This window comes from Mustela erminea, chromosome 18 (assembly GCF_009829155.1).
Source record: "Mustela erminea isolate mMusErm1 chromosome 18, mMusErm1.Pri, whole genome shotgun sequence".
Classification (NCBI taxonomy): Eukaryota; Metazoa; Chordata; class Mammalia; order Carnivora; family Mustelidae; genus Mustela; species Mustela erminea.
This window is the reverse complement of record NC_045631.1, coordinates 24,587,723-24,602,756: the sequence shown is the minus strand read 5'-3', so window position 1 is coordinate 24,602,756 and position 15,034 is coordinate 24,587,723. Positions and strand designations below refer to the sequence as shown.

The following is a 15,034-nucleotide window of genomic DNA, read 5'->3' as shown; positions in this document are numbered from 1 at the left end:
TCCTTCCTCACAAGCATTAAGTAATTAGCTACATATCGAATTCAACTGTCCTGTCTTTCAAGCGTTCTTTAGCAGACTGTGTGTGTGTGTGTGTGTGTGTGTGTGTGTGTGTGTGTGTGTGTGTCTTCAAGTATTTTATTAGGAGTTCAGATCTTTATAGAATGTTCCTTAGTTTGGATTTGGCTGGTTGTTTTCCTCATAATTTGATTCAGGTTAAACATTTCTGGCGGGGACACCACAGGGTGACACTGTGTTTCTCAGGGCGGCACATCAGCGTGTGTGTTCGTTTACTGGTGATGTTGAATCTGATGGCCTGACGACCCAGGTTTTCTTGCCACAGTGAGCTCGCTGCTGTGTGCCAGGCCCTAGGGCAGGCATAGGAGGTTGGAGGGGAGAATGAGAGATGAGCCACAAGCCACAATCTTTAACTTCAGGCAGATTAAACTTATGATTAATACTGAAAGGAAGCAACTGTTCAAAAGACTGTGGTCATGATGGGAGTTGGTGGGGGGGGGGACCGGGGTGACACCACTGAAGGGGGTGAGACAGGGTGCTGGGGGAGAAAAGAGACATCAGAGATGAGATAACTTTTAAATGAAGTTTGAAAGATTGGAGAAAGAGTTTAGCAGGTAGGAAAGGCCTGCAGGTAGAGGGCACAGCATATGCAAAAGTAGGAGAGACGGAAAGCAGCTCCTCACCACATAGAGAAGAGCTCAGTCTCTTGCTTGTAAAGAGGGAGGTGTGTGTATAAACGGGACTTCCCCACTCCTGCCATTTTCCTGATGACTAATCCTAAGAACCACCTGTGCCCTTCCCTTCAGATGAGGAAACTGAAGCTCTCAGAGGTCAACGCCACAGGCTGGAGACTCTGGGGGGTGGAAGGGGGGGGCGGAGCCGGGGAGGGGGCGGGGCTCAAGAATGGAACCGGAGTCTTCTATTTACCTAGGAGATCTGGTTGCTCAACACTTGGAAGCTTCTACCCACAGAAGCCCCAGCCCCTCACCAGTCCCTCTTGTCCCACAGAGGACAGGTCTCCCCCCAGCTGTGCCCCCACACTCCCAACAGCCTTGTATTGCCTGGGTTCCCTGTGGTCCCACCAGGAGAAGAGGAGTATGGCCTACGAAAAATCAGCTGATATCTTTGATATCTCCAGGTCGATGTTCAAGTACCCATGGCTGGAATACCCAGAAAGGACCAAAGGTGAGGCTGGAATAGACAGGAACAGAGTCAGGGGTGCGGCCTGAAAAGAAAAGCTCCCTGTCTCTCTCTCCCAAGATAGGGGTCTGGGGAGTTCAGCAAACCCACAGGAAGGGTAAGGGCAGGCCACTGGACACTTGGTGGCTCCCCATGGCCTTCAAGGTAAGCTCCAGGACCCTCAAAGATGGGACATCTGTCTTCCCAGCTTCTGCTCCCGTATCTGCACCCTGCTCTCTACCCAACTCCCCACCTCCCAGTCTTTGAAAGAAGTTTTTCCCGTGCCTAAGGCTCTTCCCCCTTATCTCTCCGGCTAACCCCCAGGTGGATTAAACTGAGCCTCTAGGGAACCTTCCCTGATCCTCCCAGGCAGGTTACGGGCCTCCTCTGTACCTCACCTGTGCCTCTAACCTCACACTTGTCTCCCTTTGTTAATCACCAGTAAACAATTCTGTCTCACCAGCTAGATCCATGGTTCTCAAAGTGACAGGACAAGCATTATCAGTCTCTTCCAAATCCCCAGCCCCTACCCTAGATCTACTGACTCTACTCAGAATGAGTGCCAGAAATTGGTTTTAAGAAGCTCTCCAGGTGATTCTACAGCACACTCAAGTCTGAGAACCACTGAACAAGACCCCTGGTTTTCACCATCAACTGCACATTAGAATCCTCTGGGGAGCTTTCTGAAAGGCCTAGGCCCTATATCCCCAGAGCATCAGATTCAATTAGTCTGATGTAGGGCCAACGCAGGTTAAAAGTTCCCCCAAATAATTCTAACATGCACCATTCACTAAATGCTGAATAAATGAATGCCTGAAAGGATGATTCTTAGCCCACCATTTGTACCACAGAACTCAGGAAAGTCATGGCTCCTGTTCACCTGCCCTTGTCCTGCTACCAGGTAAGACCTCTAACTTTTGCCCCCCGGGGGAGCTTTGTTGAAGTGGGAGGAGCAGCAAACCGCCCCTTTCCTTTAAGGCCAAGTCACAGAACACTTACACTCATTGCTGGGGCTGCTGCTAATTCCTGTGTGACCATGGACAAGTCACTTCCCCTCCCTGAGCTGCAGGAGCTTCTCCGGTCACAGCTTCCATTTGTGGAGTTGCTATGAGATACTATCCGTAAGGCTCAAGCTATGCAGGCAGTGCTTAAAAAGGAGTCATTTTTATTCATGGATGCAGGGATCCTCATAGATATGCCAGACAGAATACTGGGTCCCCAACTAAATTTGAATTTCAGATAAATAATGTTTTTGTATAAATATGTCCCAAATACCGTATCCAATACCTAAAATCTAAATTTGCCTGGACATCCTGTTGTTGTTTTTTTTTTAATTTGCTTGGTTTTCACTAAATCTAAAAACCCCTCTCATTCTGAGTCTGCACTCCACTTTCTGAAATCATGGCAATCACCTGACAACCTTGACTATGATCTCCTCAATCACCACATTGGAAACCACTGGCTGAAGTCCCTCTTGTTGCTCAGAGAACTGACTCTGACAAAGGCTGGAGAAGAGATAGGCGTGAATTCTAGCCTCATCTGCAGAGAGAAAGTCCCCTGAGCCACCCACCGCCCTCCACTACAATCAGAGCTGCAGTTTCACGACCGTTTAAGAGAGGTGGTTTAAGGAAATTCTGCTTTTCCAAGTCAACTATTAAGTTCCACGAAGGCAGGGATGATGACTGCCTCCCCAGCACCTAGCGCAGGGGTTGGCACTCAGTAGGTACTCCCTAAGTACCTGCTGCACGCCTGAATGAAGGGGCAGTAGCCTGTCTTTTCCCCTCTTCACTCCACATCTCCCTCACCCTTTGCCTTTTCATCTCCTTGCCCAGATGGCCTTTTCAAAGTGCTTTGCGTTCCTCAAATAGCCAAAGGGTGTACTCAGATTGGTTTACAGATCAACAAGGGCCCCACAACCTTTCTCATTTGTTCTATGCAACAGGGGGGTATAGAAAGCACAAGGGTTCTTAGCTCCATTCTGCAGATGAGAAGACTGAGATTTTGGTGGGTGAAGTCACTTGCCCAAGTCACACAATGGGTAGGAGGTCTCCTACTCTAGCCGAGATGAGAGACTAAAGGGCGTCCCTCTCACCTAGTCCCGTTTTATCCTGGTCCTTTTCCTGGCTGAGGAATATCCCCTGCCCCTGCTGTGCCATTCCCACCCCCTCAGATGCCAAAGGAAGAGTTTCCCCCCAGCCCAGAGTGCTGGAGGCAGCACCCGAGCAAGCCACATTCAGTGCCTTATTGCTACTTCAAGAAGCCTGAGATCTACACACACTGGCACACTCTGTATGATCAGCGACAGGAACGGGAAGCCCAGAAAATGTTGCGGAAAATGAGAGATCACCCTAGGTGTGCTCTGCCCCTCCCTAGTCCCCAGACCCTTCATACCTTCTAGGAAAGCGAGGAAGGAGAAGGAAGGAGTGGGCTAAGGGGCGAGACAAATCAGCTTACAGATCCCAGAGAGGAGCCTGGGGGAGGAGGAGGAGCATCTGTCTTCCTCCCATCTCAGAGCTGGGCTGAGGACCAAGGGCAGAGGAAAGTCTGTGAAGTGCGAAGGAGGAAACAAGGGGACCAAGGCTGCCTATGCAATTTCTCACACAGGCAACTCAAAGAGGGCACGCCAATCCAAAAATTCCATCTCCCTATGAGCAAGCTGACTGTAAAATCTCGGGCAGGATCCAAGCCCTCAGACCCTACTGGGAACCCCCTGAAGTGGCAAAGATTAAAGGTCAGGGACCACGGTGGGAGGGAGAATGGGGCGACTCCCTTTCTGTGGGTGCCCTTACCTTGGGCTCACGTTATCCTTCAGCCCTCAGTCCCTGCCTACAAAATGGAGGGAGGAAACGAAGAGGGATTGGATGAGCTCCTCTCCGTTTGAAGTTCTGCAACTACATTAATCCCTTTCTTCCTCTCTCCTGGCTCCCCTGGGTGGGCAGGAACTCGCAAAAAGCTTGGAATCTCCCAGAGAACAGGAGCAGTTCTATGCAGCACAGGTGAGAAGTGGCAAGGGTGGTGGAACATGACCACAGGTAGGAGTTGGCTGAGCTGAGGAGTAGAAAGATGCTTAGGGGGGCGGGGAGTAGGGGGGGAGACAGTATTCTAAGACAAAACTCCAGCTGTGTCCAGAGGATGTAACTGATGGGGGTGGTGTCTGAGCTCTCTTCCCTTTCTTGCAGGCTCTGGGATGCCTGGGCGTCAGTGACAAGCTTGTCATGGAGGCACTATGGCAGGTGGTGAGTCTGGGGCTGCACGGAGCACATGAGAGGAGGAAACAGGGTCTGAGGTATGTTGAGCCCAGGCACAGGGGCACAGACAAGGCTCACCAGGCTGCAAGGATGCTGGGTCAGCTGCAGTGAGGAGAGAGCTGCCGGTGTACAGCATGCCCCATCTCGTGCCCTTGGCTTCCTTGAAGGGCAGCTTGGTGGGGCTAGGGGAATCTGCAGGTCCCCTCTGTCTAACAGAAAAGACCCTCCATTAAAAAGCAGAAAAGAACTGGGACTGAGTTCATTCTCTACCTTAACTGAATCAATGCCCTGTGCTTATAGGCCAATTTATAATGGGGAACATGCGTTTTTATCCATATTCTCATTTAAATATCACAGATTAGGAATAGGCAGAGGTATCTGCATTTTTTCTAATGATAAGGCCGTGATCGTATAGTGGTTAGTACTCTGCGTTGTGTGCATGTTTTCTAATGATAAAATGGAAACTCTGAAAGTGAGCCAAGTGACTTGCCCAAGGTCACGTGGCTACTAGAGATGAGATAGGGATCTGAACAAGTCTTACTCCCGAGTTGTTTTCCTTCCATTGCCTGCCTGTTGTCCTGTGTTTGAGCATAGACAGGTCACTCTCTAGACCTCGGTTTCCTCACTTGTAAATGAAAAGTTAAGCTGAGATGATTCTTAATGTTCTGACATTCCATCACCACACGGCCTATCTCCACTACCTGCCTCTTAAATCAGGCCCATACTGGTCCAGAGAAAGTGAAGTATGAGGCCTGTCGAAGCCTGGCCATGCTGGGTGAGTATGTCCCCTCTCTGGGAGGGGAGTGGGAGAAAGTGAAAAAGGAAGCAGTGTAGCCCCTTCCCCCTTTGGGTAAGGATACCCACTTCTACCTAGCATTTGGCAGGGTCTGGGAACTCGCCTCAGTACTGTGGGCAGAGAGAGGAAAGTGGGGTGAAAGGGAGAAGAGATTAGGAGGGAGGGGTTGGGCCCTGGAACTGCAGCCACGCTCAGTCAGCTTCACTAGTGTCCTGGGAGAACAGGCAACACCTCAGGATCCAGTACACAGAACTTCTGTCTTTAGGGCACAGTGGAGTCAAATGGATCCTGGCAGAGAGGAATATCCCTGAGGCTCTGCCCTGACCTGAGGACCCTCCCTTGTCCAGGTTGCCTGCAGAAGCACGTGATCCAGGTTCTCATCACACAGCTGAAGGGGCAAAATGAGGGGCGAATGATGGATTCTCTGACAGGGCTACGAGTGGCTCTGAACTCCTGGGCTGCTGTCCCCAAAGACAAGGTGATTGGGAGGAGAGTCAGTAACTAGGGCAGGTAGGACAAGGTAATTGATGGTGCTGGCTGCCTAGGTCAGGGAGAAGGTAACCTAGCTCCTAGCCTTGATGGGAGAAGACACTGTCCTTGTGGAGTTCCCTGTGGAACATCTTCCCTGAATAGAAGCACTGGCATGGCCACAGAGGAGTCACACAACCCCTGAGAAGCCGGCTTTCGGAGCCGCAGTTCATTCATTTCCAAAATGGAGATAGTCACACTCATCATGATGAGCAGTGAGTAATATACAGAACTGCTAAATCACTAAATTGAAACTGAACACTGTATATTAACTATACTAAACTAATGCAACTATACTAATACAACACTATGTTAACTATATTTCAACTCAAGAACATTTAACAAATGAAATGGATAGTAATTATAGTGTTGTTGAGGAGATTAAATGAGATAATGTATGTAAAGCACCTCATTCAATGCCTGCGCCTTTTAAATGGTAACCATTATCATCCCTAAAATAACCTACTGAAGAAAAAACCTCTCTCAAGAGGGAAAAGGTAGGAGTGCCTGGGTGGCTCAGTGGGTTAAAGTCTCTGCCTTCCACTCAGGTCATGATCCCAGGGTCCTGGGATGGAGACCCACATCGGACTCTCTGCTCAGCGGGGAGCCTGCTTCCCCTCTCTCTCTCTCTGCCTACTTGTGATCTCTGTCTGTCAAGTAAATAAATAAAATCTTAAAAAAAAAAAAAAAGAGGGGAAAGAGATCAAGAGAGTCTGCAACACTACTCAGATTTTTTCCCCTTTAGGGTCCCCTTACTTTGACCCCATCACTGCTCCATGTGAAACAGAAGTCTTCATTCATCCATTTACTCAACAAATATGTATTAAACAACTGTCATATGCCAGGCACTGTCCCAGGGCCTTAAGATACACCAGGGAACCCAACAGACTAAGATCCCCTGCTCTTGCGGAGTTTACTTTCCTGTTGGGGAGACATATAATAGCCAGAAAACTTAATTATATGGTATGTTAGAGGTGACAGGTACAGTAGAAAAATTAGGTATCAGGGTGAGGATGATCAGGAATGCCAAATGGGGATGGGTCTAGGCTGCAGTTTTCAACACAGAAGGGAGGGAAGGCATGAGCAAAGACATGAAAAAGGTGAAGGTGTTAGCCTTGCAGATATCTGAGAGAAGGCATTCCCGGCAGAAGAGCCAATCAATGTAAGGGCTCTAAGGCAGGAGCATGTAGGCCAGTGTGGCTGCAGTGGAGTGGAAATAGAGAAAGTAGCAGAAAATGAAGAAAGATCAAAGTAGTTAACAGGAGACTCAATCTAGATTGACTAGATCTACTAGACTAGATCATTACTACATCATTGCTTTCTGGACGACTTCAAGTACCTGGACTTTTACTCTGCATGAAGTAAGGAGCAAAGCAGTGACATAATCTAACTTATATTTCAAAAGGTTCCCTTTGCTGAGAAAAGATGGAGAGGTGGGGGTAAGGGCATCAGGTAGAAGCGGAAAGACCAATTAGGGGCTACTGAAGCAAACCTGGGGAAATAAAATGGTGGCATGGACCACAGTGGTTGCAGTGGAATTAGTAAAACTCTTGACAGGTTGAAGCCACTACAAAAGACAGTGAGGAAAGAAGGATGAAGTCAACTAAGATGTTCTTGAAAACAGAACAGGTTTGGAGGTAATAGCAGAAGTCCAGGCTTGGACAAGTTATGTTTGAGACATCTACTGGACCTCCAAGGGAGACAGCAGGTAGAGTTGTATGTACAATTTCGAGTTTATAAGTCTGCACCAGAGAAAGGAATTTATGAGTTGTTGGCATATACACAGCATTTAAAATCATTCAATTAGATGAGATCACTGAGGACCAAGTATGAAGTCTTGGGGCATCGAATATTAAGAGCTCAAGGAGACGGTTGTTAGAAGCAGACTGGTATGTGTCGGGGGTACAATGAAGAGGGTGTGAGCAGAAAGAAGAGAAAGGAAGACATATTCTTTCTTCAGTGCTGTGTCCCAGTGGCACAGCTGCATGAATCAAGATTGTATCCCTTCACTACAGTTGCCCTAAAGATACAGCTAGAATTGATACTGGTAGGCCCTTGTCTGAAACAGAGAGAAGGGATATACCCAGTTAAGAAAATGAAAAGAATAAAACTGAGACTTAAGAAATAATTTATACTGGGGCGCCTGGGTAGCTTGCTCAGTGGGTTAAAGCCTCTGCCTTCAGCTCGGGTGATGGTCTTGGGGTCCTGGGATCGAGCCCCGCATCGGGCTCTCTGCTCAGCAGGGAGCCTGCTTCCCCCTCTCTCTCTGCCTGTCTCTCTGCCTACTTGTGATCTCTCTGTCAAATGGGTAAATAAAATCTTTTTTAAAAAAAATAAAAAAATAATGACAGCTGGCCATTAGGTAGGAAGACAACCCAAGAGTATGGAATTCTGAAAATCAAGGGAAGAACATATGTCAAGGAAAGGAATCAAATCAACCACATCAAATAATATAAGGACTAAAAACTGACGCATAGATTAACAATGCAGGTATCCTTGATTATCTTAACAATTCTGGTGGGGTCATGGGGTTATAGGTCTGACAGAAGGAGTTTAAGAGTGAACGGGAGGAAAGAAATTAGAGATGGCAAGGATGGACAACTTTTCAAGTTTTGCTGGCAAGGGCTGTAGCTGGCACCAGGGGTGGATTTTAGGGGAAAAAACAGAAAAATAATGGCATGTTTCTATGGTCCAGTAGTTAAAAAAATGATAACTTTGAAGAAAGAGTTGTGATTAGGTGAGAAGAGATAAGCTCTAACGTACAAGTGGAAAGACTGACTTTAGACAGACGGGCAGAGTCTGTAGTCATAAATGGAGGGAAGAACTATCTGGGTGCAGGTGTTGGACAGAAATGGTGGTCCGTGTCTCTGGAACTTCTCTTCCAGTTGCTTGTATTTGCTCAGTGAAGCAGGAAGCAAGATCATCAGCTGAGAGTTAAGAATGAAGGAGGAATTAAGTGTTGGAGGTTCCAGAGGACAGGGTGTGAATCAGGAGGGTGGGAAAAAGAATTGCCCAGGGAAAAACAGTATGGTTACTCGTAGCACTAAGAGTCTACATGAGGTTTCTGTTCACACACTTAAAGCAAGATCAGTTATCAGGACTGTGTGCTTTTCTCCAGGAAGTGCAGGCACAGAGTAAGTGGAGTGTTGACTACAATGAAGCAAGAGGAGGTAAAGGAGTGAGGCAAGCAGGTGATCACGGAGTTTAAGCTGGGTAGAGAAGGAAGAAAATGAGGAGCAATGAAAAGGTGCTCCGTGGACTGTTAATCCTTTCAGAGTCCAACAATTAATGGCGACGGCAGGTGAGTTGGAAAGATAGGAGGTGATGGTTAGAGAGTGGGGTCCGTGAAATGGAGATCATGGAGAAGTCACAGTAATGGATAATGATAAAAACCTGTGAAAACTAATGACTGACATAGAATGGAGGACAAGAACAAGACTATTGGAGAACAGGAGTAGGATTAATGACATGTATTTTTTTTTAAGATTTTATTTATTTATTTGACAGAGAGAGATCACAAGTAGGCAGAGAGGCGGGCAGAGAGAGAAGAGGAAGCAGGCCCCCTGCTGAGCAGAGAGCCTGATGTGGGGCTTGATCCCAGGACCCTGAGATCATGACCTGAGCTGAAGGCAGAGGCTTTAACCCACTGAGCCACCGGGCGCCCAATGACATGAATTTTTTTAAATGTCAGGAATTAAGGCGGCAGAAGTGTCGAGGAGAGCGACACTCAACCATCCACAAGATAAAGTCCTAGAGAAACGAGGGGATACGCCCTAAGAGCAAGTGGAGGGCAGCACAAATAAAGGGAAGTGGGTGAAATAATCTGAGGACATGAGGAGAAGGGACTGTGCTCTGAAAGTAGCAGTGACTGGCCCTCTTAACAAAGGCTGGCTGAAAACATAGTCCCCCTGCCCATTTCACTCCTTGTCTCCCTCAGAGAACTCAAGTCGGGGATGAAGAGAAGTTGGTACCTGTGTTGCGGATGCTGATAAATAGGTCATCGAACAAAGCAGCTGTGGAGGCAGCCCTGTGCTTGGGTTTCCTGAGGCCCTGCAGCAACACAGCCCAGGAGTTCTTGCTGCGCTGCCTGAGCCAAGGGTCTAAAACGCAGCAGATGAAGGTGTGAGGGGCAGGAGGCTGGGCTCCCTGGGGAGCGCCGGGGAACTGAGGCTGGTGCTGACTTTGGTACAGCCTGGACCACGTCCTACTCAACCAGAGAAATGAAGCTTCAGTGGGGGGTATTTGTGGGGCCCTCTGTGTGTCTGTGAATATGTATATGCACGAGTATGGGGTCACACAGACGTAGGTGTACATGTGTCTGTATATATTTGATTTGTATGAGTATTCATTTAGAAATGTGCACGTATGTGCATACATGAACTTATTTTCTCACTCAAAAGGCAAAGAGGGAGGAGAATGGACCCCATCTGTTCCCCATGAGTTTTAGGCTCAGCCCTCCAGCTTCCCTGGCTGTCCAGATACCTCTTGGCCCTGTACACCCCAACCTACATTGCCTGCCCCTCACAGGCACTCAGGATGCTGGTCAAGATGATGCACGTACACACGGCCACAGTCACCAAGGCCATCCTAGACCAGCTGTGCTATTCTCGTGTCCTCGAGGTAAGCTCTCAGACTGCCGAGGACCCTTTCTTCTCCAGCACTAGCACGGGCTGAGGGATGAGGAAGAGCGTCTATCCTTCCACCTACCCTCAGCACCGCTTTGAAGCCACCCAGATGCTCAAGACGGTTGGGCTGGAAAAGATCCAGGAGCAAGGGCTGGAGGGATTCACATTTAACCTGCTCTGGAGGAAGACGTATAATGAACCTTTCCTTGTAAGTGAGACCAAAGTTCCCAAACCCAGACAGCCCAAACCCGCCTCCTTTCCCTTCTCTGAAGACCTCTGCTGGCTTGACTCCCACCACACTGCCCCACAAAGTATCATATTCATTCTAAGGCACTAATGCACTCCCTGTTCCCATTCCCCTAATGGGGCCCATGTTTTCAAGCCACCTTGCCTTGGCTCAGGCAGTTCTCTCAGTGAAAAGTGCCAAGTCATCCCTCCTTCCCTCTGAGGTGAAAAACTGCCTCGTGCTATTTATTCACTCCTCCCTCCTCCTCCTGCCGGTCACAGTAACATGGCTCCCGCAAGGCTCCCGCAAGGCCAGTCCAAACGCCTCCTATGGGAACCTTTCCCAACCACCTCCAACAGAATGAACCCTGCCTTCCTCTGTGCTCCTTTGCTTTCATCTTTATTGTAGCTTGTTACAGAACCAGTCACAGAACTTCTAAAGACATTTTTCTGAAATGTACATCAGATTGTGTCTCACCTCTGCATGATACTTTTCAGTAGTTCCCCAATGCCCTCAGGAAGGCTTACGTTGCCCTTCAAGGCCTGCTTCCCTCTCTAGCTTCATCGCTCCCCACTCCCGCTCAGGGCCACGCACCAGTTAAGCTTAAAACGATCCTGTCCTCATTTATACTTGTTATCCCAGTGTAATACCTCAGAATGCCCCACTTTGAGGAGTCTCAGTGTGGTCACCTAGCCAAACAAATATTTTCTGTTCCCTAACCTCTGTGTGTGCTCTCTCGCCTCTAAGCTTTTGTACATGCCCTCCACTCTGCCCAAAAATCACTCTGCTCCCAGCCCTCTAGTGGTTAACTGCATTTCACCAGGATTCAGCTGAGGCATCACTTCTTCCAGCAAATCTTGCTGGTACCCAGACTGATCCTCTTACGTTCACTCTATAGTTAGTTCAGTTGTAATACGACAATTGTGTGATTGCCTACTCACTGGTCTGCTTCCCCTACCGGATGAGTTCCAGGCAAGAACCACATGTAGCACAAGGTCAACTTTGGGAGAAGGTTTGTGTGCACCTGAAGGTACACTCCTGCATTCCTTTTCTGTTGTCCCACCTTAATCCTCCTTCAGGCTATGAGGCAGGCTGTGGCTGAAATCGTGGAAGAGCTCAAGATGAAGCCTACAATGATGAATTTGGTGGAGGCGTGAGTGGCTTGGGCTGGGAGCTGCCGGAGCCAAATCCTAGGCTCTGGAAAAGGGTCAGAGAGAGCTGAAAATCTGATCCTAATTCTTATTTCTCACTTGCCCATGCCCCTGGCCAACTCACTCGTTCACCCCTGGGATTTTCTTTGTCTGTAAAAAGGGGCTGATAATACCTACCACTCAGGGTTCCTATAAAATACGAGGATGTGAAAGGGATCTGTAAAAGGTAGAGTTCTGGACAGATGTGAGTTCTAGTTGTCATCCAGTGCCTCCTGGCAAATTGCAGTTCCTGCCTTTCCCTTCCTAGCTCCTTTCCTGACCCATGTAACAAGAAGGAGCAATTGATGAAATTAGCACCCCTCATTGGCCTTAGGTCTGACTCATTCTGGGCTTCCAGAAGGAACAACCAGCCCTCCTCTCCTACCCTCTAATTGGATAACACGCTTATTCCCTTCTACACAGGCAACTGATGAACTCAAATGCCACTGCACGCCAAGAAGCAGTCATCTCTTTGGTAAGGCCAGCCCTGCTCCTCTGACCACATGTGTTGATGGCAGGGGGAGCAGGCACGTGAGCACAATTACTCGGGGGCAGAAAGGGCTATAAAGTTTGGGGAGGTTTGCTTATTTTAGAAATCCAGCCCTACCAGGAATTCAGGGGTAACCTCTTTTTCGGGACAAGAGGTAGGTGGAATAAAGGACAGTAGATGGGTATGAAAGGCATTGCTTAGATAGTCTCGATTCTTCCTGGTGAACAGTATGTGCTGGAACCCAATGCGATGGCTGCAAAAGGGGAAGAATGGGGTACCTCGGCTGGGGAGCTATAGTGCCCCTTCTCTCCAGGCCCCAGGGTCATCAGAGGGCACTAGAATGGAAAAGAGCACCCATGGGGCATGTTCCTAGGCTGCCTAGTTACTCTCATTCGCCTCTGCCAGGGCGTCCTGGGGATCCGCAGCCTACAAGTGTACCACTTGCTCCTGGACATGCTAGACACAGAAAAGAGCCAGGCTGTGAAGAAAAGTGTAAGGCATTCCCGCCCACCTCTTCTGCTTCTCTACCCCTCCTCTAGAGGCCTCTCCCGCCCATCCTCACCACTTGTTCTTTGTCAGGAGGGAGGAAAGGGGAATGAGCCTCACACTATCCCTTGACTTCATTCCTTGGAGACAGAGTGGCCTGTGGCCAGAGCACTCCCCCTCCCTGAGGTGCCCCCTCCACTCCCAAACTTGGCCTGAAGTGAGCCAGCCACAGGACCTTTGTTTCAATGCAGCTTCAAGAAACATTAACTCTCTTGGCCTCAATTGATCCCTGGATCCAAAACAAGCTGAAGAACAAGGTTCTCTGTGAATATGAGGTACTTAAGACTAATGAAGAGGAAGGGCCTACGAGGTTTCGGAAAGAGCCTGAGAACCCAGAAGAGTTAACTATCCAAGACTTCCGACTTGCACAGCTGAACCCCTTGTTTATTGCGAAGTCCAGAGCCACACCAGACCAAAAGAAAAAGTTGAGTGCCCAGAAAGGCTCTGCCTTCCCACCCTGTTTCTCTAAACCAAAACACAGGGCACCAGCCACAGGGCCCTGGACACCAAAGATCAGGAAGCAGCTCCGGATCCTTGCTAAAACCTCCCAATAGGTCAGTTCTTCAGACCAAGTCCCCACTCTCTTCCCGAGGATGCTTCTTAGGCTCCCTTGAGAAAACAATCTATACCTATCTTGCATGAATAAATGAGTGTCACTCTACCTATTACTCCTGGTCCTTGTCAGGGGCTGCACAGAAACTCAGGTCTCCTCTCTCCTGGTTGAGTATTAATTCACTCAGCCTCATGTTCTTTTCACAAAGGGAAAGAGACAGAGCTGCTCCAGTAGCCAACCTGCCTCCCTAAATCAAGCCCTTGTTTATGCCCAGAATTTAATAAGCCTCTGCCCAGAGTGGGCTATAGAAGGAAAAGTAGGAGAAAATCCTGGAAAGCTTGGCTCTTGGACCATTTCCTCCTACTAACTTGCCGTCCCTCTCCACCACTTCCCAGTGGTCAGGAGGTAACGAGGCTATACTCAAGACCAACCATCTCGGTCTTGTCACCACCTGCTTTCTGCCTCCCTCAGGACCATGCTGAGACAGGCCCTATTTACTCTCTAAAACTGCTTGTTTCTCCCATGTTTGTTCTAGAGGCCTGTTTCCCTTTGCCAGTGGGACCTGGTACACCAATCCCAACAATCTACATCCTCCATCAAAAAGAAAAAACCCAGACTTAGTGGAGTCAGGAAAATCTGATGTCTAAATCGCAGGACCCTGAGACCATGACCATCACTTTTTTGAACTTTGACTTTGGACAAGTTAATCTTTGTTTCCTCACCTATAAGATGAGAATAATGCACACTACTTCAGAGAGCTTCTCTGAGGAGTACACAATAACAAATCCTAAGAGTGCCTAGCATCACATAGTAAGTACTCAAATGTGAGCTGCTTTTCTCCTTTCTTCAGTGTTGTCATGTGACCCTGTGACCTCCAGAGGTTAAAAACGTCCTGCCAGCCCTATTAATTCCCCCAATCTGATTGAAGTGACCTACGGTGAGGTCAACTTCTTCTGATTAAGCAGAGAAAGGTCAAAGTAAAATGGATGCACCTTTCCATTTCCCCACGCTCCAGGTTCTAGAGTGGTCCAGTTATCTGAATTCAACATAGTGTGTGTCAGTCTGATGTTATCTCCCTACCTATCCCACCACTTTCAGATGCATGTTTTGCCTCAGAGAGCTCTAAGTAAAAACCGGAAGAGTAGTTTCACTATCCTGGATTATATGCAACGCTAGTTGCCTCCCCTCGTGTGGCACAAAGACCAAAAATGGCAAAAATGATCCTCCTTTCTTGCCCACTCTGTACCTTTGGGCCAATAAGCAATCTCACCGCAATTTCCCTGGGCCTTAACAGCCTGTGGGTACAAATAAGGGCTTACTAACTACCTAATTCAGGCTCTCAACTCCAGCAAAATCCTGCCCACAGATCTCCAACCTCTGCTCCTCCTCCTCCATATTTCTCTCTAGAGAATTGTCCCTTTTTAAAAGATTTTATTTATTTATTTGATGGAGAGAGAGATCACAAGTAGGCAGAGAGGCAGGCAGGGGTGTTAGGGAAGCAGGCTCCCCACTGAGCAGAGAGCCCGATGCAGGGCTCGATCCCAGGACCCTGAGACCATGACCTGAGCCGAAGGCAGAGACTTACTAACCCACTGAGCCACCCAGGCGCCCCTAGAGGATGGTCTTACTACTTGACCA

At 48.4% G+C, this 15,034-nt stretch overlaps 1 protein-coding gene across 6 annotated transcripts; it reads left to right on the top strand.

The window, feature by feature from the left end:
• The first annotated feature begins 979 nt into the window (after positions 1-979).
• On the top strand, positions 980-13,715 carry HEATR9 (HEAT repeat containing 9). Of its 6 annotated transcripts, none has more exons than XM_032320306.1 (15): positions 980-1,200; positions 2,046-2,095; positions 3,365-3,546; positions 3,799-3,925; positions 4,134-4,190; positions 4,374-4,430; positions 5,160-5,217; positions 5,586-5,716; positions 9,704-9,886; positions 10,294-10,386; positions 10,480-10,599; positions 11,697-11,770; positions 12,231-12,282; positions 12,703-12,789; positions 13,035-13,715. In XM_032320306.1, the coding sequence occupies exons 1-15, from the start codon at positions 1,113-1,115 to the stop codon at positions 13,395-13,397; spliced, it is 1,722 nt and encodes a 573-aa protein (XP_032176197.1). In that variant the 5' UTR covers positions 980-1,112; the 3' UTR covers positions 13,398-13,715. The 6 variants fall into 6 exon arrangements, with proteins under 6 accessions (XP_032176197.1, XP_032176201.1, XP_032176202.1 ...); XM_032320307.1 differs by having other exon boundaries at positions 1,117-1,359; XM_032320309.1 differs by lacking the exon at positions 3,365-3,546 and having other exon boundaries at positions 1,117-1,359.
• The last annotated feature ends 1,319 nt before the right edge of the window (positions 13,716-15,034 follow it).

Excerpts from the sequence above, each read along its gene's own strand:
- HEATR9 (XM_032320306.1), top strand. The coding sequence starts at position 1,113 with ATGGCCTACGAAAAATCAGCTGATATCTTTGATATCTCCAGGTCGATG. Across the intron at positions 4,431-5,159 it reads TGGAGGCACTATGGCAGGTG|GCCCATACTGGTCCAGAGAA; the intron begins GTGAGTCTGGGG and ends CTCTTAAATCAG. Across the intron at positions 12,790-13,034 it reads GCCAGGCTGTGAAGAAAAGT|CTTCAAGAAACATTAACTCT; the intron begins GTAAGGCATTCC and ends GTTTCAATGCAG.